Source organism: Rhinopithecus roxellana, chromosome 3, assembly GCF_007565055.1.
Source record: "Rhinopithecus roxellana isolate Shanxi Qingling chromosome 3, ASM756505v1, whole genome shotgun sequence".
Lineage (NCBI taxonomy): Eukaryota > Metazoa > Chordata > Mammalia > Primates > Cercopithecidae > Rhinopithecus > Rhinopithecus roxellana.
The window spans coordinates 175374282-175400092 of NC_044551.1; the positions used below are offsets into that span (position 1 = coordinate 175374282).

General features: G+C 45.1%; 1 protein-coding gene across 2 annotated transcripts in view; it reads right to left on the reverse strand.

The window, feature by feature from the left end:
- The window catches only part of DOCK2 (dedicator of cytokinesis 2), a 447672-nt gene that overhangs the window by 37975 nt on the left and 383886 nt on the right, over positions 1 to 25811 (reverse strand). For both annotated transcript variants that reach the window (XM_030926872.1, XM_030926873.1), the window contains 5 exons: positions 17269 to 17354; positions 10873 to 11029; positions 8865 to 8905; positions 4242 to 4332; positions 3255 to 3374 (listed from right to left, as the gene is read on the reverse strand). In XM_030926872.1, the coding sequence (XP_030782732.1) occupies positions 3255 to 3374; positions 4242 to 4332; positions 8865 to 8905; positions 10873 to 11029; positions 17269 to 17354 (495 nt within the window). The remainder of the gene's footprint in view (positions 1 to 3254; positions 3375 to 4241; positions 4333 to 8864; positions 8906 to 10872; positions 11030 to 17268; positions 17355 to 25811) is intronic.

The window sequence follows — 25811 nt, forward strand, 5'->3', positions numbered from 1 at the left end:
GGGGCCAGGCCCCAGTTCTCCTGATATTCAGTCCTGGGATGCTTCTACTCTGCCAATCCTGACGCTTTTTATTGGGATTATTTGACGCGTGGAAGTAAGGAGTCAGGTAGCATAGCGGTGGGAGGGGTGGTGCTAGAGTATTAAAAAAAAATTAAGACTTTTTATCCCTAAACATAGTGGATACTTCTCTTCTCTGTCTTAGACGAGAGTCAATAGATCACCTCACTCTCCTAGACCGAAGGAGGTCAGGATGGTCTGCAGAGTCAGGGGAGACGCAGGGCGGACCGGAGGCTGGCAATCTCAAGGGATACCCGTTACATTTCACCTTCAGTTTAAAATGGAAAATGCACCTAAATGGAGAAGCTGGGGGAGGTAGGAGGAGGAGAGACGGGAGGTTGCCAATATGCAGTGTGAGCTGTGTAGCAAAAGTGCTCTCTCTGCATCCAAGCATAAAAATAAATAAAACCAAGTGCCGAGTGGAGACGCCACGGCTGTAAACCCACGGACAGCTTAGCAAGCAGCATAAAAATGCTTTATGTGCTAGGAGGAAGAACCAAGTGTACGGGCCAGGCTGAGGTTTTCTCTTCACCCCGAACCAGAAGGTTGGGGTAATCCCCCTGGGCTGAGGCCAGGGGACTGATGGGCTCAAGTATAGGTCTTTGTCTACTTGTCACTGTAATATGAACAGGGAGAAGAAAGGCTCTCCCCATGGGTTAAGAAATCACTAAGAGGGCCGGGCGCGGTGGCTCAAGCCTGTAATCCCAGCACTTTGGGAGGCCGAGACGGGCGGATCACGAGGTCAGGAGATCGAGACCATCCTGGCTAACACGGTGAAACCCCGTCTCTACTAAAAAAAAATACAAAAAACTAGCCGGGCGAGGTGGCGGGCGCCTGTAGTCCCAGCTACTCGGGAGGCTGAGGCAGGAGAATGGCGTAAACCCGGGAGGCGGAGCTTGCAGTGAGCTGAGATCCGGCCACTGTACCCCAGCCTGGGAGACAGAGCGAGACTCCGTCTCAAAAAAAAAAAAAAATAAAAAAAAAATAAAAAAAAATAAAAAAATAAAAAAATAAAAAGAAATCACTAAGAGACCAGAGAAGGGGCGGGGCAGGAAGTCAGGTGCCTGGGATTTCCTCCCAGTTCTGCCTGTGTGGCCACTGGGACCTCCGACAGTCACTGATTTCACTGAGTCTTACACATTCATTTTTAAGCACATGCTGGGTTCTGGGCATGGTGTGGTGTGCAGTAATGAAACAGATATAAAGATGGACGAGACACAGACTCTGCTCTCATGAAACATAAATGGACAAAGTATATACATCAATAGATAAAATCGTTTGGTTTTGAGCAATTTAGAGGAGTCCATCGGGTGGTGGCAAGATGAACTTATGGAGTCAAAGCCAGCATGTGTGCCTGGAGCAATGAGCCTCCCTGAGGAGGTATGGGGAAGGAAAGCTGACAGGGTGCTGAGGAGTTTGGGCTTCCTTCTAGAAGCTTTCATAGCAGCAGCTTTCAGGGTAAGCCGTACCCATCTGCTCCCTCCTCTCTGCTCCCAAAGTACTTTGGCACCACCCTGTTCCCTTGCCTTTTTCCCTGTGATTGCATAATGCCAAAGAGCAATGCAAAAAATATTATTATTGGCATGTCTGTTTTGCCTACTAGACAGTAAGTTCTTTGAGGTTGGGGATCATGCCTTTTTCCTCTCTGCTCAGCACAAACTGGGCTGAATTGAATATCTTGCTGAGGACAAAGCTCAACATGTACTTTTAGGCTCTCACACTGCAACCTGCTTAATCAGCTGATAAACAAATAGTAAGCTCTGACTTGACACCCAGCAGGGCAGGAGGTTCAAGGGATGGCAGCATCTCTGCCCTCAAGAGGCTTATAATTGTAAATTATGAAAACAGTGCTCTCCAACTGCTTGAGTCTTGGGAATTTATAAGCCCTTCCACAGACATTACCTCATTTTATCTTTCCAGAAAAGGTAGAGGGATCCGACTAAGACAGATGCAATAAACTACAGCCACAGGACAGGCCCCAATTAAGTGCTAAATTACGTCCTGATAAACTGTAAGAGGTCTTGCAATGCAGAGGAGAGGGAGGGCTGCAGGTAAGCCAGAGGACTCAAGAAAGGCTTGAGAGAGGAAGTGGTGGAGTAGGGTAATGATGACGATTACTGACATTTCACCAGCTATTACTATGCACTAGGTCCTACGCCAGGTGCTCTACCTGCATTTTCTCACTCTATTTTCACAGCACAACTAGAAAGAAGGTACTATTAGCATTTCACTGTTATGGGTGGGGATTGGAGTCTCTTAGGTCAAGGGAAGGGTAGGTGGTAGAGGAACAAGGATTGCAGCTGGGTCAGCCGGTCCCAGAGCTTGAGCATGCGGCCACCGATCTATGTTCTCTATAGGGTGCATGGCAGTTTTGGGGCTGGTACTTCCTGAAGGTCCACCAGAGGCTGGAGCTGGGCAGCAGCTGGTCTGGCCAATCTCCTGACCAAACCCAACCAAGCATCCTTGCTGATCTCATGGCATTCTAAATTGGGGAGCCAGAAAATAAACAAGTAAAAGGAAAATGAACAAGATGATGTCTCATAGGAACAAGTGCTTTGAAGAAGCCATAAGGGTAACCTGGTGCAGAGGTGCTGCTGGTTTGTCTAGTGGTGGTCAGGGAAGGCCTCCTTAGCATGTGACATCTGAGTGAATCCCAGCCTTCCAGTGGGCAGCTATGGTAGAGGAATGCTTCCAGCTGGGAAAAGCAAGTACAAAGCCCCTGAGTTTGAAAAGAGCTTGGCATAGAGCACGTGAGCAAGAGGGACCCCAGCAGGGATGAAATGAGAGACACAGCCAGGGCACAGCTCATGTGGAGCCTCATGGGCCATGGGAGGGATTGTGTACTTTGTTTTAAGTAGATTGGGGGAGCTATTAAGAAATTGCGAGCAGGGGAATGGCACAATCCAATCTATGTTTTATGATCATCCTATCTTCTATATGGAGGATGATATGTTGGGGATAGTAGAGGAAGCAAGAAAATTGTGTAGGATCCATTGCAGTGCCTAGGTGAGCCATGTCGGTGGCTTACATGGAGGTGGAAGGAATGGAGATGCAGAGGAAGTGGAGAGAAGTGATCAGAGTTAGGATTTGGAGGGATATCTGACAGAGCTGAGGATGGACTGGATATAGGGTATGGGAGAGAAGTACCCTTCCAGTGGCCAGGGTCCCCACAGAGAGAGGGGGCAGGGACAGATTACCTTTCCTTTGTCAAAGTAGCCTATGATGATCTCATAGAGCGTCTCCTTGAGCTGCCGGTGTGTCTGGGGGTGTTGCTGGCCCGTCTGCATGACCTGTGACGCACACTGCTCATCCGACCACTGCAAAGAGAAGACACGGGAAGTCACACAGGGCCAGAGGCTGCCGAGAGCAGGTGTCTTCCCAGGATTAAAGGCAGGAACGGCCGTCCCCATACTCTGCCCTTTTGGTCTCTCCTTTCTTGAACTCAGCTTACTTCTGGAAACTTGGGGTACCACTGGAAAGGCTGCCCTTTTGAGGCATGAGTACCCAGGATATTTGGAAGTTGCCCTCCAGGCAGCACTAATGTCCCAAGTTCCAAAACAGACAAATGAGGGGACATGAAATATTAAAACCACAGTGATTAGGAGTCCGATGAAGCCCTGCAAACACCCTCCCCTCTGCTAGCTTCCCCCGGGCCTGTCCTGGGTGCCAGTGGTCAGTCAGAGAGATGCTGGGCTGCAATTTCCACTTGTGAAACCTCCTGATTTTTGTTGAGTTGCATTTATCTTACTCTTTATTGGCTCTCTGTGTGTGCTTTGTAGGGATTTACTTCGAACCCCTAAGAAACATGCTCCCAGCTCTCCCAAAGCCAAAGGAAATCATTCTGATTTTTTTACCAGCTACAGCTAAGTTCTCAACAGAAGGAATGCAGCTCAGTGGGCATGCCAATGATTTACTGTTAATAGCAGTTTATATAAAACTGCAAAACATATCTCGGAGGGGTGTTGTTGTTTCTAAATGTAAAGATCACTCAAAACCACATGTGACCGGGGAAGCAGTGCAAAAAGTACCCTGCCAGCTCAAGAGTTTGGAGACACAGAGCAAAACAAAATGTATTTGGATTATTATTCTTTTTTTTTTTTTCTTTTTCTTTTTTCACTCTTCGACTTGCTGTGAGGCCCTGTCAGGATCCCAGAATAAATGCCCTTCACCCAAAGTAACAGTACCTTGAGAAGCCAAGTGTGGAGAAGGAGCGTGTAGGCAGCCTCTGTGTAATTGTCACAGTCCAGGTGAAGATCGCGGAGTTTGTACAGGTACCTGTTTGAGGGAAAATATGCTGAGCTACCAGGCACAGTGACAAGGAGACACCTGGCAGGGACAAGCAGGAGCCCAGAGAACAACTGGGTACCTCTCTGGGTGGCAAGAAAGTCCTCCTTCCTGGATAACCAGCCCTTTGTGTGGGTGATAATGACAGCACCTAGTGTGTGTTGGGTACTTAGTGCATGCCAGGTACTGTGCTAAGTATTTTAAATTTCTTAGGTTACTTAATCTTTATGACAACCCTGTGAGATGAGTCTCAGGAATTCCTATTTTCAGATGAGAGTCTCAGGAATTCCTATTTTCAGATGAGAGAACTATGGCCTGGACAAGTTAGGTGCCATCCCAGATGACATGCAACTTGATAATGAATGTTCTGGCCAATGCAATATGACAAGCAAGAGAAATAAACGAAGGAGAGAGAGACAATTTATCCGGAGTTCTGTGCTAATAAACAGAAGAGTCAGGACATGATCCCTACTCTTCATCATTGTGTCATTGCAGGAGTATGAACAAGCCACAGCAGCTGTAAGGGACAGTTCCTAACCCTCTCTGCAGAGTTCTCTGGGTGTAAGTAAGTGTATTTTTTGGTAATGAAAGGAAGTGGATCAGGGCTGGAGAGCAGATATTCACAGGGAGACCTTGAGCTGTCAGTAGGAAGAGTTAGCTATTTGACTGCAGTCACATTTTAACTTCCTGTCCCTTTGAAAAGTGAGATCCCAGTTATGAACCATGAGACGGCAATATAACTGAGGGGTACTGAGGATGGGAACAAGGACAAAGGCAGGGTGCTTTGAAAAATTCTTAGATAACTGATTCATAATAGGTATTAAGGAGTGAATTAATTTCTCTGTGCCTTAGTTTGCTCATCTGTAAAATGGCAACACTCACAGAACTTATCTATAAAGTGACTGGGCATATATAAAGGGCCAAGGAGACCATGTGTGTCTTACAAAAGGCTCAATACATGACAGCTCACATCGCTGCTAAGAAATGCAAGTATGCTCTGAAAGTGATTAGCCTGTAGCCGGCACTGAGCAGCAGCAGCTGTTATCTATTATCACTGTGAACTAGATTCCTCTACAAAACATTCTCTCCTGCCACCGTTGGAAACAGAATCCAGAGGCAATGAACCACTGTAATGGTGACTTGCATATCATTAGGAGGATTTATTTAAACCCAACTCTAAGTAATGTGGTGAGGGGAGATGCTGATTTCTTCCTGTGAGAGGAGAGGCAGGGAATGCCTGCCATGGTGCCAATATTCCACCCTGATGCACTCTCACACCAGGCAATACAGGTTTTCTCAGGCATCTCCACTCAATGCGTGTCTCAATGCTCAGGTTTATGTTCCTTTTGAGAAAAAGGCTTTCTGCACGAAGCTCACCAAAGGAGAAGCGAATGTTCAGGGTTCCTGGCCACATAAAACCGGCCAGTGGGTCAAATGTAGGCTGCCTGAAATCAGGGTAGGGACCGTCAAAGATTTTGAGGCGAGGAAAGGTCACCTAGTGGTGATTTGATACCCACTGTGCTGGGATGCCCTGTCAGTATTTTGTTCATTCACTTATTCTTTCAGCAAAGCTGTACTGGGCATCCAGCCTATTCCAGGCCTTAGAGATAAGCAGTGACAAAAGCAGGCACTGTTCTCAGGGTTTGGGATTTAAAGTCTAGGAGAAGAGACAGGCATGAATCAAATCAGCAGATACATAACTGCAAGAACACAGCGATGAGATGTGTTGTGAAGGAGTGGTCTGTAGTACTAGGAGAGCAGCCTTTATCCAGGTGGGGAGAAGAGAGGCTTCTAGAAAGGTTCCCATGGCAGAACAGTTGATCTGAAGGGGAAGGGGATGAGTTGGGAGAGCTTCCCAGGCAGAAACATTCATTCATTCATTCATTCATTCATTCATTCATTCATTCATTCATTCAACAAATGGGTGTTTTATTATCATGTATTTTTATCAATTCATCCTTCCAACAATGCTATTAAGATGAGAAAACTGAGATCCAGGTTAAAAGAGCCAGAGCCAGAAGCAGATTTCAGGCTCAGTGATTTCTGCTTTCACAGATGCAGCCTTTCCACTCTCCTCCCGCCTAATGTTCTGCTAATCAGAGTTAACCGTGAAATTGCACATGACCTCCATGTAGAGAGTTTGGAATTTAGAAACATCTGTGTGTGCATACATAGCTTAATTCTGCCTTATCTCCTCCTGCCCATCCTCCATGCCTCAGACCCCTAGATGGCTGAGTTCAAAAAACTTGGGGAGAGCAGCCCAGGGGACAGCTTCCCTGCTACTTTCAACTCCTCCTTTGGCACCCTCTCCTCTTCCTTGTTAACTCAAGGGTCTGGTGATCTGCTGCAGAACCCAAAAGAAGACACCCTAATAAAAAGAAGATATCCCTCAACCAGGGATACAAAACTCAAGCACCTCCAGGTGCCAGGTGCTTGAGTGAGGTGGGTGGGGAGTAGCACAGTAGGGAATAGAGATGATGTCATGACGACAATGTTCCAGCCCTGTCCAGAATGGCTGCCACCACCCAGTCTGGCTAAGAGTCGTCAGAATAGGACGAGGGCCCAGTGTTGTCACGCCTTCTGAGTTTTCCAGGAGAAAAAGGAAATTTTGATTTTTATGTAAAATCTCCAGATTTTTAAATTTTGGCAGCCAATTAAAAATGTTTTTAAATATTCCGCCTGCCAAACAGAACAGATTTTCAGACTACACCCTGTTTGCAGTCTAGACAAATATGGTTTTCCTAGATTACTACGGGCCTTAAATCTCCAAAGCTTGTGGCGGTCTGGGATTTGCCGTCTGTGTTTCTAAAATGAGAAGGGGAGAAACAAGGTTGGATGGAGGAAACCATGTGGCAGCCATATTACCTACAGTACTTCATTTAATCATCAAAACAGAAGGTAGGATGGAAACATTCTACAGGTAGGAAAACCTCAACCCAGAAAGATTAATTTATCCAAGGTTACAGAAAAAGCGAGGCAAGGACTGAGGTCCTTCAGACCCCAAAGCTTTGTGCTGCTACAATAAGGTATGACTAATAATGTTATAAATATCCCAAACTCAGGACAACCTGTAAAATTATTTTTTCTCCAAATGATAGCTCCTATTTCTGGAGTAATGCTAAACTAGATACCTAGATATATCTGCCATAATAGCAGAGTGAGTGTAGACTTGAAGTCTCTGCCCTCTGACAGAATGTGACAAAAGTCCTGTAAATACCTTGCTCCTCAATCTTCTGGTTGACTCTACCTCAAGGGCTCCAGTCTCATAAGGATGTGCATAAAGGTATATGTCCAAGAATTTTGTTGTTGTGGCCAGGCTCAGTGGCTCACGCCTGTGATCCCAGCACTTTCAGAGGCCAAGGTGGGCAGACCACCTGAGGTTGGGAGTTCGAGACCAGACTGGCCAACGTGGTGAAACTTCGTCTCTACTAAAAATACAAAATTAGCCAGGTGTGCTGGTGCATGCCTATAATCCCAGCTACTCAGGAGGCTGAGGTAGGAGAATCCCTTGAACCCAGGAGGCAGAGGCTGTGGTGAGCTGAATTGTACCACTGCACTCTAGCCTGGGCAATAAGAGCGAAACTATGTCTCAAAAAAAAACAACAAAAAAAGTTGTTGTCCTTTTTATTGTAGAAAAAAGTTGGAAACAACCTCAATGTTCAACAATATAGGATTGGCTATATAAATGATGGTATATTCTGGAAAAAAAATTGTATAGTTTCATTAAAAATGATGTTGATATACATATGTCGATATGGAGTTCTTGTCAAGTTAGAAAAAGCAAAGAATAAATTACAAGTAATATAAAGCCATTTTTGCAAAAAATATGTATGCATAGAATTCAATGTATATATAAACATAAAAAAGGTCTGGAAATATGTATGGATTATGGGAATTGATTTCATTTTTTGTGTTGTTTGCCTGTATACGTTTATTTTTGTTTTGTAATAAGTATATATTTTTATTATAAATAAAAGTAACAATACTTTTAAAATTGCAGAAAAAAATATGAGATTCTGAGAAAAACTGGCAAAGGAGTTCTCTGCTCTAGGCTAATGTCCCCAAAAAACCCTTCATGATATATTCAAATAATATCGTTTAAATGCCTACAAGGATGCAGACATCATGCATGTTCGTATTTTTTTTCCCTTCAAAACTGGGCTAGTCAATGGTCTTACTACATGTCTGGACTTGGGCTTCACAGTAATTTATCCAAGGTCAGCCCTGCAACAGTGCAAATGCACCCCAACAGCTCAAACCACAAAGTATTCACTCTTAAGGAAAATATGAGCTATGGGAACAACAGGACAGCATGGAAGGCCTAGACAAGTAGTTTTATGGGGCTGACTGTGGGAGAATGAAGGAGTTGAATCTGGAGAAATTGACAGTAATCACAACACAGAGGGCCTGAATGTCAAGAAGAGAAGTTTAAATTTCATCCTGAAGGCAGCAGGGGGCCATCGACCGATACTGAGCAGGAAAGTGACACAGCAGATCTGGATTTCAGAAACTATGAATCTTACCTTATGTACATCTCCTCCCTGTTGTTATCTTTGTAGAAATTCTAGATAGGGGAGGAAAAACAATGATGAGTGTTGTTCTTTGCAATGTCACAGAGGTCAAGGGTGTGGTGATGAAGATGAGACGAAGATTGCTGTTTACTATCTGGGTACCCTGAGATAAGAATAGGAAATTTATTATCCTGGATGCACCAAAGATGCATCAAACAGCCTAACTGGAAGATTCTGCTTGGAAAGTCCCTTCCCTGACCCTTAGACTACAAAGGAACAGAGGACCTGATGTGTCTCAGCCATCACATATCAGGAGGTGCAGATCAGTTTTTTGTTGCATTGAGAGGTGGGCTGCCAAGACTGGGGTAGTCTACTCTGACCAAGTCCATGTTGAAAGGCAGCCCAGCTTGAAGTTTCAAAGCTCAGGCCTTGCACAGGAAAGCACCTAAGTTGGAAAGTGAGTGATAGCACCTCGGTAATAGTAGGAGATCAGAATTTCTGATAGTGCAGAACTATCAGGAGTTATATGGGATTCTGTAGCCAAAACATTTAAACTTGGCAATACATAGGAATCTAGGTCCCTATTTCAGCTCAGGGGCCATTTAGACTAGTAGTTACCCTGGACTTCACCACCAGAGATCCTAATCCCGTGGCATTTTTTAAAACAAGTTCTTACAGATTCTGAGCCAGGTGGTCCTGGTCCAATCCCTGAGCCGTACCAGGTGCATATCCTGATTTAATGCAGCACACCCATGTGCACCTGAGGTTCAGAGAGGGGCGGTGACATGTTCCAGAGCACACAGTCAAAGGGCAGCGAATCATACCGGACCTCATCTGTCTTAATACCACCTCTATCCCCACCCTCCTCCTTGACACTATATTTAAGCAATGCACTGAAACCTAGTGGTGTCTAAGTGCTTGGAGAACTGTCTGTTCCAAGCATTCTCCCTGATCCTAGCTGGCTGTTAAAGGTCATTTTCCTCAAACAACTCTGTCTCTCCTTAGAGAGAAGCTGCTCAGCTCGTGGAAAACACCTCTGCATGATCTTTATGTAAACTGGGCCTGGTGGAGTTATTAGCAATGAATTCCTTTCTGCTGTCATCAGGATTTTTAAACTCTCCTTGGCATTCTGGGAAATCAATAGCAATATCTAGGCTGTTAAAAAAAAAAAAAAAAAAAACTCCATTTAGGGTAAAGGGAGGCCATACAACAGAGCTATGGGGACAGGGTTTGTGTTTCAGGAACCTTGGGAATGGTAGGGAAGTTGATGTGACGGATGCCACATGCCCTTTTGGTCAACTTCATTCTTTTAAACCGTTTTAAGGTGGGATGACATAGTGAATATGAAGCATTATGGCTACTTACCTACCTGTCTCTTGATTGAATCACAGAGCATGTGAGAGAGGCTGTTTGACAGCCAGTCCATGGGAGCTCATGAAATATAGGGGTTAATAACTTGGATCTGGGGTTAGTTTCTCTGGTTAACCTGGTTCATAGTAACAGCAATTCTAGTTATCAGTGTGACTCCATTCCATAAGAAGAAGGAAACTAACACATATTGAACATTTAACCATGGGCCAGGACAATACAACCTAATGAAATTGGAACCACTATTTTCTCCTTGTAATAGACAAGCAAACTAAGACTTCAGAGCATTTCCTTAGCTTGTCCATCCTATTAATTATCAGACACAGGATGGAAACCCAGAGGCTGTGTGACTCCAAAGCTCATACTCTTAGCCAGTCTATACTGTCATCGCCCTTCCACGTGATGTGTTGAGTGCTAAAGGTAATATGCGTTAATCCCATGTTATAAATAAGGAGACTGAGGCATAGAAAGGTGAAGTGACAGCCTCAAGACACAGAGCTAGCAGAAAGCATAGCAGACATTCCATTCCACATTTGTCTGCTTTTCAAAGCCCTTAAGCACCACTTCCCTACGAAGAACAATCATGAGACCCAAAGAAAGCCCAGCCCCATGCAGGGTTCTGGTCTGACTTGGACCCGCCAGCCCCACGCACCAGCAGGTTCACAGTGCAGCTCATGCGGTTGTCTTTGCTCTCATCCGTCATCACGCCCCGGTAATCCAGCAGCTTCTCCAGGAGGCCTTTGACCAGGTTCACGAAGTTCTCCACTGACTTGGCAATGGTTGGGTGCTCTGTGGCACACTCCATCAGGCTGTGGCAGAGACCAGAGGCAGTGAGCTCACGGCTGGGGATAAAGAGTGTGCTGGGGCCAGTGGGCAGTGGGATGGAGCACATGCAAAATCAGTCAGTCAACCCAAGTTCCCTGACTGCTCCTTTTGTTCATTTATTCATATATTTATCCATATAGTGCAGCAAGTGTTTTTTTTTTCCTAACATCAGAATGGGAAAAAATAAAAATAAAATAGTTTCCAGTATGGGTAATGATGGTGGGGGAGATGTTCACTTTTACCCACCCCTGCTGAGAATAAATCAACAAAACTTTTTTGGGGAAGCAATTTTCATAGTATCTGTCAAAATTGTAAATGCGCATATCCTCTGACCCCACAACTCTACTTTGTGGAATCTGTTCTACGGAAATATTTCCAGAAGTATGCAAAGATATAATACTCACAAATTGTGTCTAACAGTGAAATAAATGCAACCATCTTAAATGTTCATCAGTTGGGAAATGCCTAAGTAAATTACAGTACATTCACCAAATGGAATTCTATGAAGACATTAAAAATATTAGAGAGATTCAATATGTCTGGGCATGAAAAGCTCTATAAAATACAGAGCTAGGTGAGAAAAGTAAGTCTCAGAACAGTATTTGTTTTTCAGTTAACCAACTGACACAGAGCTTAGCATGGCCTGGGTGTTATTGTAGACCTCATGCAAATGGTAACTCATTTAACCTCCTGTCACAGTTTTATGAGATGGGACTTTTGTAGATAGGGAAACGAAGGCATGGAGAGGCCCGCTAACTTGTCCAAGATAATGTGGTCAGGAATAGCAAACAGTCTGGCCCCAGCATCCGTGTCTCTACCGCCAAAGACTGCAGGTGTGTGCGAGTGCACATGGCTATCATGTGTCTCCGTGTGCTTATAAAGTGCCATGTAGAGTCAGCAAGGATAGACACCAAACTCGTAGTGATCATTGTTTCCAACAAGGCTTTAGGTAGGAAAATAGGAAAGAACAGCCTCCATTTTTCTATTTAAGTATGTGTAAATTTTTTTTTAATTATAATATTTGTTTTAGTATTCATATTCTAAATTTTAAAAACAAATAAAAATGTAACATCTTTAAGCACCTATTAGTTGCTAGGCCTTGTGTGGTGGGGAGAAAGATATCAATATAAAAAAGAACCACATCTACTGTCTGGCAGTCCACAGGCTAGGTGGGGAGAAACAGATGGGTTAAAATTTTGTTTGATGACTATTTCTTCTTAATTACTTATTCTGTGCCAGACACTGTACTAGTTACTTTTCCTAAGAAATCCTCACAGTAATTCTGATAAGTGAGAATTATTCACCCCATTTTGCAGGTGAGGAAATGAAGGCTGAGAAAGATTAAAGGACCTTCCCAATATCGGTCTGATAGTAAGCTGAAGTGGTGACCTTAAGAATCAAGCCAATCATTGTTAAATTTAGGGGAGATATTTTTCCCACAGAGAAACACCACAGCGTGTTCTCAGGCATCTCAAGTAGACATTATGCAGGCCACGCGATTTGTATCTGTCTCCTCTCCCCATGGAACTGTAACTGTCCAGGGGCCCTTAGGAAGGTAAAGGTAAGAAAAGCAAGGACTTCTGAGGGTCATTTCCTCCAAGAAGCCAAACCAGGCTGCAAGAAGGTGACATCTCAAACTGTGGCTGTGATAAAATCCATCTTCACTCTGGGAAAAGCAACTGTTCCCTGGCTCTCAATGGGAGATGCAAATGGCTCTGTGATTTAGACCTGTCTGGCTCAGCCACAGCTGTGCATGCCTCCTCCTGGGACAGTCACTTCTAGCCCTGTGTGCCACCCTGACAATGCAACAAAGCTTCTTCCCAGTGTTTGGTGTGTGATTTTGTAAAGCTTTCCAGGGCAGGAGACATCTCGGGGTCTGAGCTTGGCCAGATCTGAAGTTCTCACCTCTGGTCACATGACAGAATCACCAGGAGAGCTTTTACAAAGCCCAATGCCCAACCTAGGTCAATAACTTTGGAATCTTTGTGGGTGGGACCCAGGCAGCAGTGCTTTACTGTTTACATTCTCTAGGAGATTCCGACATGCAGCTCACATTAAGAACAATTAAGAACAACTAGTTTTGTTCAGGGCTTTGCAAACTTCCATGTGCATGGGAATCACTGGGGCATTGTGTTAATAGATTCTGATTCATCACATCTGGGCTGGTTCCTGAGCAGCTGCCTTACTAACAAGCTCCCAGGTGATGCCAATGCTGCAGGTCCATGGACCACACTTGGAGAAACCAGGGTTTAGGAGAAAAAAGGTCTTGGCTTGCTTTCTTTCTCTATTCTTTATGCATGAAGACAGAAAGGTGCTCAAACCATCTAGGATTGTGAAATGGATGGGAACATTGGCTAGAAATGACCCATCCATCCACTGTCCATCCTTCCACTCAACATGTGGCATTCTAGAAACTGTGGATTCAGAGTTGCAGGAGATCACAGTCTAGCATGGGAAACATAGATAAAAATTAATCATAATATATAATGATACTACCACTTATTGAGTACTTCCTGTGTTCCAGACTGTATGCTAAGCCTGTTTAACTGTCTACTTTGTAATTCCACAACAGAGTATGAGTGACAATAACAAAAGCTTTGGGAATCATGAGAGAATGTAGCTAATTCCTCACGCGGTGGAATGAAGGGTGGTGGACACTTGCCACACTGCTTCTGCTCCTGTCGGGTGAGGACTAGAGGGGGCTCACTCCTCCCTGCAATTGATTTGCACTTGGCATTGGAGGCTTTTAGAGGGAGGATCCCAGACTCCCCCTCTCTGTCAGTGTTAATGAAACTGGACTTTCTTTCATTCCTTGAAATGAAATGACTCATGACAGGTCCTCTTCCAGGGATTGAAAGGGTCTAGGTAGGACAAAGGCCCAAGAATCTATCTGCTTCAACCTTCTGGTTTCCTCACCACTTCTAGAACTATTCCCAGGAATCAAATACAGAAAGGCAGGGGAGTGTCTTATGACTCCATTCAATGTGAGACTTACACTTTCACATATATGTGGATCAATGAGCGTGGGTTCCAAGGAGAGCTCTGAGGGTCGGGAGAACTGGAGTGCTGTGTACGGTTATATAGCTTGTGCACTGCACAGAGCACATGAGGACCGTGCAGCCCCACTCCATGCCTTAAACCCTGTGTTCCTATGCAAGGCTGCAGTTGCCACAGGGAGAATAGCTCACCAAGGCCCCATCCAAGCCATGTGCCCACAGGACTGTATCTGCCCAGTGGGGGCCCTGTGTATCAGTGGAGGACCTTAAGAATCAAGCCAATCATTGTCAAACTTAGTGGAGATATTTTTCCCACAGAGAAACACCACAGCATGTTCTCAGGCATCTCAAGTAGCCCAGGGGAGAAAAGATAGGTAAGCTCATGGCTTCAAATAACTACCATGCTATCCACCTGTAAGTAATACAAGTTGACTGTCCCCTATTTGAAAATGTGATATTCAAAGTTTCTGAGCACTAACATGACACTCAAAGGAAACGCTCACTGCAGCATTTTGGAGTTTGGATTTTCAGATGAGGGACACTTAACTATTAAGTATAATTATTTCAAGATCTGAAAAACAAATCCCAAATTCAAACTACTTCTGATACAGAGCATTTCAGATAAGGGACAATCTGTACTACTAATAATTAATATTGCTAGACTACCCACTCAGTATCAGAAATTGTGCTAAGCACTTAACATGATTTTTCTTATTTAATCCCAACAAAAACTCTAAGGGCTTGATAATATTTTTATCCCCAATTTTCAGATAAGAAAACTGAGGCTCAGAGAGGTGAAAGGAAGGAGCAGGCACAGGGGCCCCATGGATGTTCTGATGGGGCCCTGGCTCCCTGTGTCAGATTTGATTCGTTTTGTGTAAAAATCATTCACACGTCTATTTCAGGAGAAAAATAATGAGCTGTCTTTAATTTCTTTGACCTCTAAGGACTCCTTTTATAAATAATCACTCAGGAAGGATTTGAAAACCCAGCTGATCATCTGAAGACTGCTGCAGAGCCCCATCCGCTTATAAAAATGGAAATTGCCAGCACTGTTCATGGCTTCACTTCTGGTCAATATTTTGATTTTCTTGTTTAGAACTTTAAGATAAGCACTGATTCGGCCAGAACATTGTTTATTCCTTCCCGGATATATCAGTCTCCATATCCACCTGAGGGGCAGACAGTGGGTTTCTCCTTCTGGCCAAATGGCATTTGCATTCTAAGTGTTCAGTGAGGGCCATGCACGGTGACAGGAAGGGGACAGGGGCCAGCTGCGATGGCACTGCCTGGGGCGCCATCCTGTCCTCTGGGCTCTGGCTGTTTGGGCAGGGTGGAGAGGCTTATTGTGGGGGTCAGAGCAAGGCCTTCAGTTTTCTTTTCTTGTTGAAATTAAAATATTCAAAAAGGATTGAAGAAAGAATCCAAACCAGAGTGATCTCAGAGAATCATACAAATCAGAGAATATACAGTTAGCGGGAAGTGGGGATGTCTGAGTCACGTTCCTGAGCCTCAGGAGAAGGCCTCACGGGAGAAAGGGGTAATTACCAAGCTGTCAAACACAGAAACTGGGAGCAAGGCCTGGAGATGGAAGCATATTTATGAAGCATTTACCTGCTGTGTGCCAGATGCTTTATACTTATTCAGTTCTCAGAATAACCACCGGGGCGTTATTATTCCCATTTCAGAAATGGGGATACTGAGGCCAGACATATGTGATTCCTGTGAAGTCTTGCAGCTGCTAATCGGTAGAGCCAGGATCAAAACCCAATGTCTTTCTCCAAAGATATACAAGCGGCCCATACGCACATGGGAAAATGCACAGCCCTGTGAGTGTACTGAAAATCAATGAATTCTACACATCGCGGAAATGCGATTCAAAACCACAATGAGGTATCATTTCACAACCCCCGGGGTGGCTGTAATCAATAAGACAGATATTAACAAGTGTTAACAAGAATGCAGAGAAACTGGAACCCTTATACACTGCTGGTAGAAATATATACGGAGCTGCCACTTTGGAAAATAGTCGTTGTTTCTCCAAAGGTCAAATATAGGTACCATATGATCCAGCAATTCCATTTCTAGGTATATACCCAAGAGAACTGTAAACGTTATGTCCACACAAAAACTTGTACCTGCATGCTCACAGCAGAATCAATACTCATAGTCAAAAAGTAGAAACAGCCTAAATACACATCAACTGAGAGATGAATAAACAAAATGGGGTACATCCATATGGTAGAATATTATGTGGCAATTAAAAGGTATTAAGTACTGAAACATGCTACAACATGAATGAGCCTTGAAAACATTATAGGCAAGACAGAATGCAGAGTAATGGTGGCCTAGGGCTAGGGGAGATGGGGGAGTGTTTGTGAGTGTGTGTGTGTGCGCGTGCGTGCGTGCGTATGTGCGTGTGTGTGTGTTGGCAGAGCAGTGGCTAAGGGGTGCAGGGTTTCTTTTCAGGAGTAATGAAAATGTTGTAAAATTGATTGTGGCGATGGTCACATAGCTCTGTGAACATACTAAGAATCAGTGATTGTACACTTTGGGTAAATTGCATGGTGTGTGAATTATATCTCAATAAAGCTGTTAAAACAATGTCCTGACTCCAAGTTCAGTGGTCTTGGGCACTGTTCTCTGTCCACTGTCTGCCCCTGGCCTGGCCACTGGAGTCAGGCAGAGCTAGGTTCAGGATACAGCTTGTCCACTCCACTAGCTTGTCATAGTTTCCTTGAACAATGTGCTTACTTCCCTCAGCCTCAGGGCCCACCTCTGTGAAATGGGCATCAAAGGGAGTAAGTGTGATTAAAGGAGGCATTACATAGCACATTGCACAACAGCATGCTAAGTTAGTATGTGTGCTCAATAAATGTAGGTCATGACCAACATCTGTCAAATATTTAAACAGAAAACAAAGGAAAAATAGCAACCATATTCCACAGTTAAGATGTGATGAAAGTAGACATTTTGGTGGATTATTTCCCTCTTCCTGACACAGCAACGATTCTTTTCATCTGGCTCATTGTGTCAGTTCCAAACAAATGGCCATTCCAGAGAGAAATGTGAGGTTTCTTCCAAAAATGGAGCTTTGCCGATACCCATGAGCCTCTAGATCGATCTCCAGGGGAGGACACAACCACTCAGAGCCCCCTGGAGTTCTGAGCCCTCCCGCCTCCCCTGACCTTCACAGGCTGTTCCTGCACACCGGGCACTGAACTTACATTGACTCTAGCAGCTGCATGTACTGCTCGTCGCCTCGGCCCCCTTCCACCTCATGGTCCAGCTTCAGGATGATTTCGTTTTCAAACTGAAGATGCAGGAGACAAAAATCAACAATAACGTTAGAAGGCTGAGGGCTGAAATTAGTCAATTCATTATTTCAACCAAAGCTTTAGGGGACACTCATTATCTCCCAGGTTGAGTGCTGGGATCTGGGAATGCAAAATGGAACAGAATACTATGTCTGCCTTTTTGGAGTGCCCAGAGAGTGGAGGGGAGCCATGGGTGATGAGAGAGGGATTGGGGAGGGGGAAGAAAGAAAGAAGAAGAGAAGAAGAAAGAAAAAAGAAGAAAGAAGAAAGAAGGAGAAGGAGGAGGAGGAGGAGGAGGAGGAGGAGAAGGAGAAGGAGAAGGAGAAGGAGAAGGAGAAGGAGAAGAGGTCAGGGAAGACTTCTCACAGCACATGTTATTTGAGCTTGTTTTCAAAGGTTAAGTAGAAATTTTGCAGAAAGAGGAAAAGGGAATGGACATATTTCCTGGACAGCTATTGTTTCTGCCTGCTTGGCATTCCTTCATTCCTTTCTCGATATTTTGGTGATCACACCAGTCTTAACAGGAGTCCTTGGGGCTCTGGTGGGCTGAACATCCCTCCCTAATTCCAGGTGTGGAGACCTGACACAGGCCTAGCTCCTAATCAATATATTTTATCACCCAGGTCCCAGCATTAATAAATGTCTGGACTGAGACAGTGAGACCCTAAATCTGAGGCTTTATAGGAACTCTTAGCAAAATGAGTCTTTCTGCTCAACCTAAAGATGGAAGGTCATGAGCCTGAAGCTGCTTTCAGACAACGAAAGAGGCTGTCTGAGAATTACACCAATACAGAGGCAAGCAGAGAGCAGAAGATACAGAGAGACAGAGACCTGATGCCATATGTGAGCCCCTGCATTCAGTCACATCTGATGCTTTCCCATTCATATGAGCTGATCTGTTTATATATCAGCCAGTTTGAATTGGAGTTTTGTTCCCTGCAACCAAATAAATGATGAAAAATACTCATAAGACGTGGAGCAAATGTCAGGTCTTAGATAAGTCAAGACTGGTGACAATTGTAATGATCAGAGATCAGATTAGGTAAGTGATCAGAAAGCAAGTATCCATCTACAGTTCCACCAACTGGCATTGAAGCCACAGAATGTTTTGTCTCCCTTCTTTCCATGTTAAGAAGCATTTCACCCACTGGAGTGCATGGCTTATTCAACACATTGTTTTGAAGTCACCCTGTGTCTTTTTAACATGATTTTGATGCAAAATGGTTTGTACTGTTTTAGTATTATACCCTAAAGAGTCCATCCAAATCATGCAGTCCACGCTTCCCTCATTTTACCATTAAAAAATAAACTGGCACCTGGAGAGGGAAAGGGGAGCTTGGCAAAGGTCACCAAGACCAAAAGAGGACTTGAGGAGTCCTGGCTTCTAACGCGACCTGTTGACACCCGGTCTTCATAATACTTCATGTGAAGTCTGGAGGTCACGGATCACCTTTAAATGTGACAATGCACGAAGAGTGGCCAGCCCTTGCTTGGTACAACCCTCAGTGTCAGTTATTATTACAGGTGAAGAAATAGAGACTCAGAGAGTTTAAGTGACCTGTCTAAAGTCTCAGATGAATGGCAGAGACCTTTGGCAGGCTCTTTCCCATGCATAAAGGACAGAGCTCCATGGAGTTGGAATCTTTAGGTGATGATAAGGCAGGGACCACATTTTCTCTTCCCTCTGGTTCACACATCATCCGTGATGCCATTGTTCCCTCACTTTTGTGCACAAAGGGTCTAAGGGAGGGACCAAAAGCTTGTGCTGACACAGCACGAATGCCAAAGAATTTCTCATGAGTTGCCTCAGTTGGGGAAGACTTATTGAAGGAGATATACCGGGCCTGGAAAGATAGGTAGGACTGTGATAAATGTGAAAAGGAAGGCATTCCAGATGAGGGAAATGGTGTGAGCAAAAGTGTCAAGGTGGGACTGTGTCAAAGATGAGGACAGTTGTTCAGCTTAAGCAGAGAGGATGGATGGATGGACAAACAGAAGGAAGGAAGGAAGGAAGGAAGGAAGGAAGGAAGGAAGGAAGGAAGGAAGGAAGGAAGGAAGGGAGGGAGGGAGGGAGGGAGGGAGGGAGGGAGGGAGGGAGGGAGGGAGGGAAGAGACACCTAGATGAGGCCCAGTGCGGCAAGGGTCTAGACTGCCAGTCTGCAAACGAGTCACACCCCTTCTGTGGTGCATCCTGTCAAGCATTATGTCTGTGTTGAATATTATCCAATGTCAAGGGCTAGGGACTATGATGCTTAGAGATGTCTTCTCTGCCAAGCCTAGAGCAGGAAGAAATACAGCTGAGGGACTACACAATAAGTCTGCTGTGCGGCTGTCTGGCTTTAAATCCCTCCCTGCTTCCCTCTGCCATCTTGGGAAAGCTGGTAGGTCTTTCGAATCCTCAGTGTCAGGATTTACATATGGGACTGGCAAACATTTTCTGTAAAGGGCCAGACAGTAAATAATTTAGGCTTTGCAGGCCAGATGGTCTCTGTGACAACTACTCAACTCTGCTGCTATAGCACAAAACCAGCCCTAGACAACACGTACACAAATTGGCATGGTTGTAGTCCAATAAAACTTTATTTACAAAAGCAGGTGGAAGGATGAATTTGGCCTGTGGGCCAGCGTTTGTCTACCCCTTATCAATACAACAGGCATAACAGTAGTACCTACAGTGTGGAGTAGTTACAGGGCACAGAGATTTTATATGTAAAGCACAAGCAAAGTGCCGAACATTAAGTGTGTGCTGTGCTCTATTGACTTGTCATCACCACTAATGTTATTGTTATTACTGCTGAATGTTATCAGAAAGCAGCGCAAGGGGAGAAGAGCAGCATTTTTTCTTGTCTGAGGGGTTCACTGGGAAATGCTGGCATGATTCTTCCTGGTGAGCTGAACTTTTCTTTGGAGCAGAGAAGCGGTTGAGGTAAATAAGCACTTGTCTCAGCGTCACAAAAGAGCCTGCCAGGAGGGAAATTACAGGGTGCCAGGGAGTGTGCAGAGACAAATGATACCACACCACCATGCCTGAGCCCTTGGGGTGAGCTGGAGGGGTAAGGTCTCAGTCAGGCATATCCCACAGTCAGTGCTGTGCACAGAAATGGCTATGATCACAGTCCTCGGCATTGAATAGACTTGGTTTGAGTCTTGCTTTGACCTTTTTCCCAGCCCTATGACCTTAGCCAAGTTAATAAACATTTCGAAGCTCAGTGTGCTCATCTATTAAATGGAGATTTGAAACAGCATCTCCTTTGTAGTGGTACTGTAACAAATTAAAGGGCAAACACAAGTAAAAGGCACTTGGCACACAGTAAGTGCTCAATAATTGTTAGCAAAGCTCATCATGCTATTGTCGTTGTGTTTTCATTGTCATTATCACGGGCCTCATACTCTCATTTAATCTTTACAACAGCCAAGGGAGAAGAACATCATCATCCCCACGTTACAAATGAGGAGGCTAAGGCAAAGTAGGACCTTGGTCTGGAGTTCCAATGGATGGATGAACTTGAGCTAGGGTAGGCCCAAGGTCCAACACAAGAAGGTGCTCCTGGCTGGGCACGGTGGCTCACACTTGTAATCCCAGCACTTTGGGAGGCCAAAACGGGTGGATCATGAGGTCAGGAGTTCAAGACCAGCCTGACCAACACAGTGAAACCCCGTCTCTATTAAAAATACAAAAATTAGCTGGGCATGGTGGTGGGCACCTGTAAACCCAGCTACTCGGGAGGCTGAGGCAGGAGAATCACTTGAACCCGGGAGGAGGAGGTTGTAGTGAACCAAGATTGTGCCACTGCACTCCATTCTGGGTGACAGAGTGTGAGACTCTGTCTAAAAAAAAAAAAAAAGAAAAAAAAGGCTCTCCCAAACATACACTCCATCATGATACTGCAACAGTCCTTACCCCCAACACTGTCACCATCCAGAGCTGAGGATGTAGCTCTGGCTTCTCCAAATTACTGCCATTTTCATCCACAGCTACACGACTGCATCACATCATTGACCTCTTACCCCACTGCTGTGAGGTGGATGTTTGCTAATGAGTATCCATTGATTTCATTGCACCACTACAGAAGTCAGATTCTACAGAGGCCCAATACAAGTCTTAAGAAGCTCTAATCAAGAAAAAAGGAGTGGACTCCAGGAGCCCAAACCTCCTGCCTGGGCCTCCCTCTTCCAGAAGAATGACCTGATATGGGCCTCGTGTTTGCTTCATGCCTTCCCTGCATTGCTTCTCTTGCCTCTCCTGGCTGCTTTAGAACATCTTGGCTATTTTTATCATCTTGTTTTCCTAGAATGTTTTCTGATTGGAGCCCAGCCCTGTAGAAGTGTGAGATTTGGGGAATGATTGCTCTTCCTCACATGTCTGCTGCTGACTTTGACATGGGAAGGGCAGAGATGGTTTTAGAGGCCTGGATGTCAGGAAGATGATGACGATGACATCAACACCAGTAAGTCTGCTTTTGACCTCCTCTGTTATGAAATGCCAGTTATCCTGGGTGGAAAGAAGTAGAGTTGGGAGGAATCTGGAGAAGAGAATGTCATGTGAGAAGGGGTGTCTGGAAGTCAGTGCAGCTTTCTAATTTTCTTTGAGTTGCCTCTAATTGTTCCAATTCATCCCCACAAAGAGCTTGGGATGGGAACCTCTAATGACAGTTTGATACCCAATTGACAGATGAAGAAGCTGAGGCTGAGAGAGGTTCAATAACTTACCCACATTTATTCAGCTTATAAGAAGTAGGTCTATCTGAATCCGAACCACAGTACCCAGAACACAGCAAACACTCAGTACAGATTTATTGAATTGATGTAATCTTTTCCATATTATGTTCTAAACAATTTAAATCACCAACTTACTCCATGCCAAGATGCAGTCTCAGTGGAATCTGCCAACATGGCTATCTCCATCTATTAATTCATTCAGTGAGCAATGATTGAGGTCCTATGGTGTTCAGGCACTGTTCTAGTTACTGCTGTCAGATGCTATCCCCTCTTCTTTCTCTGAGAGAAGAATTCTCTCTGGGATCTCCTGTCTGCTGAGGGCTCAGATCCCCATGCTGACTGGTGTACAGTTCTGTTCTACCATCTGAATCTAGCTAACCAGTCTCCAAGGTCTCTATACCCCAGGACTCCCACTCATTCCCACCAACAGCATCCAGAACACCTACATCCCCTCCTTCCACAAAGAATTGGCCAGCAAGACAGCTGGTCTACTCAGCACAAGGGGATTACTCAGTCATAAAAACATTTGCTGGAATATACCTCTCTGTGCTGATGTGGTTCCCCTGAATGCCTTGGGATGGAGGTCTAACTGCCTCCATCCATTCATTCTGGGAACACTAGTGCCCACAACATGCATCTCAGATACCTGACAGGGACTGGGAGTTCAGGACTGAGAGACCAGCTTTGGCTCTCAAGAGCTCACAGTCTGCTGTGGAAGACAGACCTATGAGCAGGTAATTGTGCTGTGTGGGACAAGTGTGATGACCACTCAACCCAGGCAGGACGGGGTACGTTTCACTCTGACTAGCATGTGTACGGGCCAAGCCAGCCACAGTGGGGTCCACCTAAGGCCCTCTTTCTGTCCTTCCACAGCTCCACCAAGGGAATCATGTGGTGTACCAGGGATGGGACATCCAGTCCTAGACAGTGGACAGAGACCCCCGAGATGATCTGGGATGAAGCGCTGCACTCATGAGGGGTAAATGTCATCAGTCAAACCCATCAGCTGTCTATGAAATTTAGGTGAGAGGCAAGACAGGGAAATCTGGCGTGGAGGTTGCAAAAGAAACCCAGCATAGAGAGAGAGATAACCCTGGAGTCGCCTCCTGTTCAGCCCCCAGAACCCCGAGCCACTGAGAGTCTAACACCTTCCTGTCCTAGTTCCAGCCTATGTATACTTGGCTTGAGCAAATCTTTGTCTCTTGTACCCAGAGGAACCACTGCCCCAGGAAGAAGGAAAGCTTTTCCCAAAATGTGAAGTCTCAGCTGAAGGGTGTCTAGGATCTCTTCAGGCAAAGATATAAAAGGAAGAGCCCATACAAAGGCATGAGAACTAGAGAACTTCAAGAAACTGGCATCAGGCCAGAGGGTTTGGTATGACCTGGGAGAAAAGCCCCTGCTCAGTTTCCTCTTGGCTCTGCTATTTCCCTTAAGCAACCCACATTTTAGAAAGGGAACAACACAGTCTTCTGGGGGACCTGATTCTTCTCTCATGGGATTATTTTGGCATCATGAACTAATGCCACTTTGCACACCAGCCCTCCTGGATTCTACACCCCAGTCCTGGGGTTCACTCTTGTTCTGGACATCAAGGCTTCTTGAGATTCAGCAGGGTGTCACCACTTCCCTTCCCTGGAGACGCCTTCCATGACGCTTACTCTGAACCAAAAACCATGCCTGGGCCCACGTATCCCCCAGCTGAGCTCCTATGAAGCACGCTGGCTGGTTTTCACATGGGCATCTGCCTCATTAGTCAGCCTGATTGTCCTGTCTCTTCTGATAAGGGAGCAGCGAGGAGAAGTGATTGGGGAACATGCTCAGAATGAACGCACACTGGAGTGAGGAGCCCAAGGAATGACTCCGTACAGAGAAAACAGGTGGGTGCATGCTACAGAGAAGCCAAGATACCAGAATCCTTTAGGGAAGGAAAATCATACTAGAGTGAAACCCTCTGAGGCCGCCAAACACATCTGTCAGGTCACAATCCAGGCAGCGACCAGGTCTTATTTCTTTCTGGGACATTGTACACCATCAGGCACTTGGTGTGTTTCTTTTGCACACCTGCTCCCAGGAACTCTTCTAAGGCACCTGCTGGCCTCAGAAGTGGGTCTGAGGGTAAGTCAAGTGCCCTTCATCTCATGGTGTGTGCCCTTCACGTGGTCCCAAGCTGCATAGACCTTGCTCCCACTTAAAAGGCAGCAAATTCCAAGCTGCCTTCAAACATTCAATCCAAGCTTTCACCCTCCACTCCCCCTATCCCAACTGCTCAGATATGGCCTCTTTCTCCATTTGACCTACTCAGCCTGGTTTTTTTTCAGGCTCTTCACAAAAAGGCAGCTGGTCACTAGCCCTTCTGGCACTAGAGTCCCTATAATGCTACCTCTCACAGTGGTATCATCATAGCAAACTAGTCTCTTACTCCTCTCAGAACAACTTTTTTTTTTTTTTTTTTTTTTTTTTTAAATCTGAATCCTGGGCAACTACTCCAACATTAAGCCTCATTTAGGTTGAAAGAAAATTCATTTTCTTACTGCTTTCCCTCTCAACTCCTTTTCTGAGCTTTAATCGAAAGCAGCCGTGCCAGGTCACACGCCATACCACCTGAGTTTCTGCACCCTGAGATGCTCTCTGCCCCAGGTGAAGACCACAAATGTTCATCCTGACAATAGATAAATTTAAGACATAAATTTAAGAAATGACAGATCTGTTTGCCATGGAATGTCTCAGTGCCTTGACTGTTAATATGCACTGGGAATCTCTAAGAGGGGTTCCAATATGCAGTGGCTTCCAAAGGTATTTAACCTTGAAACCCTCTTCCCTGGAGCATCTTGTTGGATCAGTGCTCCATGGACATATTTAGGGAAAGCACTACTCTAGCGGATGTCATTCAGCCAGTATTACTGGGAGATACTGGTGGCTGGATAGTGCGGGTTGCAGCATGGGTTTAGGAATCGTAGTGACCTGCTTGTTGCAGCCTTTGTTCTGCCACTTTCTTGATTGTGACTTTCAGCAGATGACATCAGCTTTCTAAGTCTCAGTTTCTTTTCATCTTTAAAATGGGTAAGACAAGATAATGTTACCTACTTCATAGAGTTGTAGTTTAAAAAAGACTGCGTGAACTAATAGAAAATAGGTGTCATATGCCTGATACGTAGTAAATATCTAAAGTCAGTCATTATAATCATCATTATCATTATCGTCATTAGATGCAGATGAGGAAGATGAAAAATGCACAGAAATGAGTATAAAACAAGGCAGTAGATAACAGTCATATCTTAGAAATCAAACGGCAGGAATGCGGAGAAAAGACCTCCTAGGTGACATGGCATTTGGATGGGCTTCGCAGGATCAGTAGGAGTTTAGAAGGTGTTGGGAGGCAGGGTTGTGACTGTGCAGAGAAGTAACGGGATGAAAAAAATGCCCAAAGGACACCCACAGAGGCAATGCCATTCAGATGGGCTGCAGGGATGGTGGAGAAGAGGTGAGGTGGGGAGAGTTGGAGAGGATAACTGAGACGTTCCTCAGAAGGCTGGAGCCGGGAGGGCCGGGGATGCTGGCTAGATGGTGTGGGCTTTATTCCGTGGGGATTAGGGTATTAACGGGTAAAGGAAGGGAAATATCCCTAAGGGTCTTAAGGAAAGGCAGTTTGGAATCTGCTGCCTTTTAAGTACCCGTTTTAAGGCAGGACATGGTAGGAATAAGAGGTAGACGCACTGGGGGAGAGAGGAGGGTTA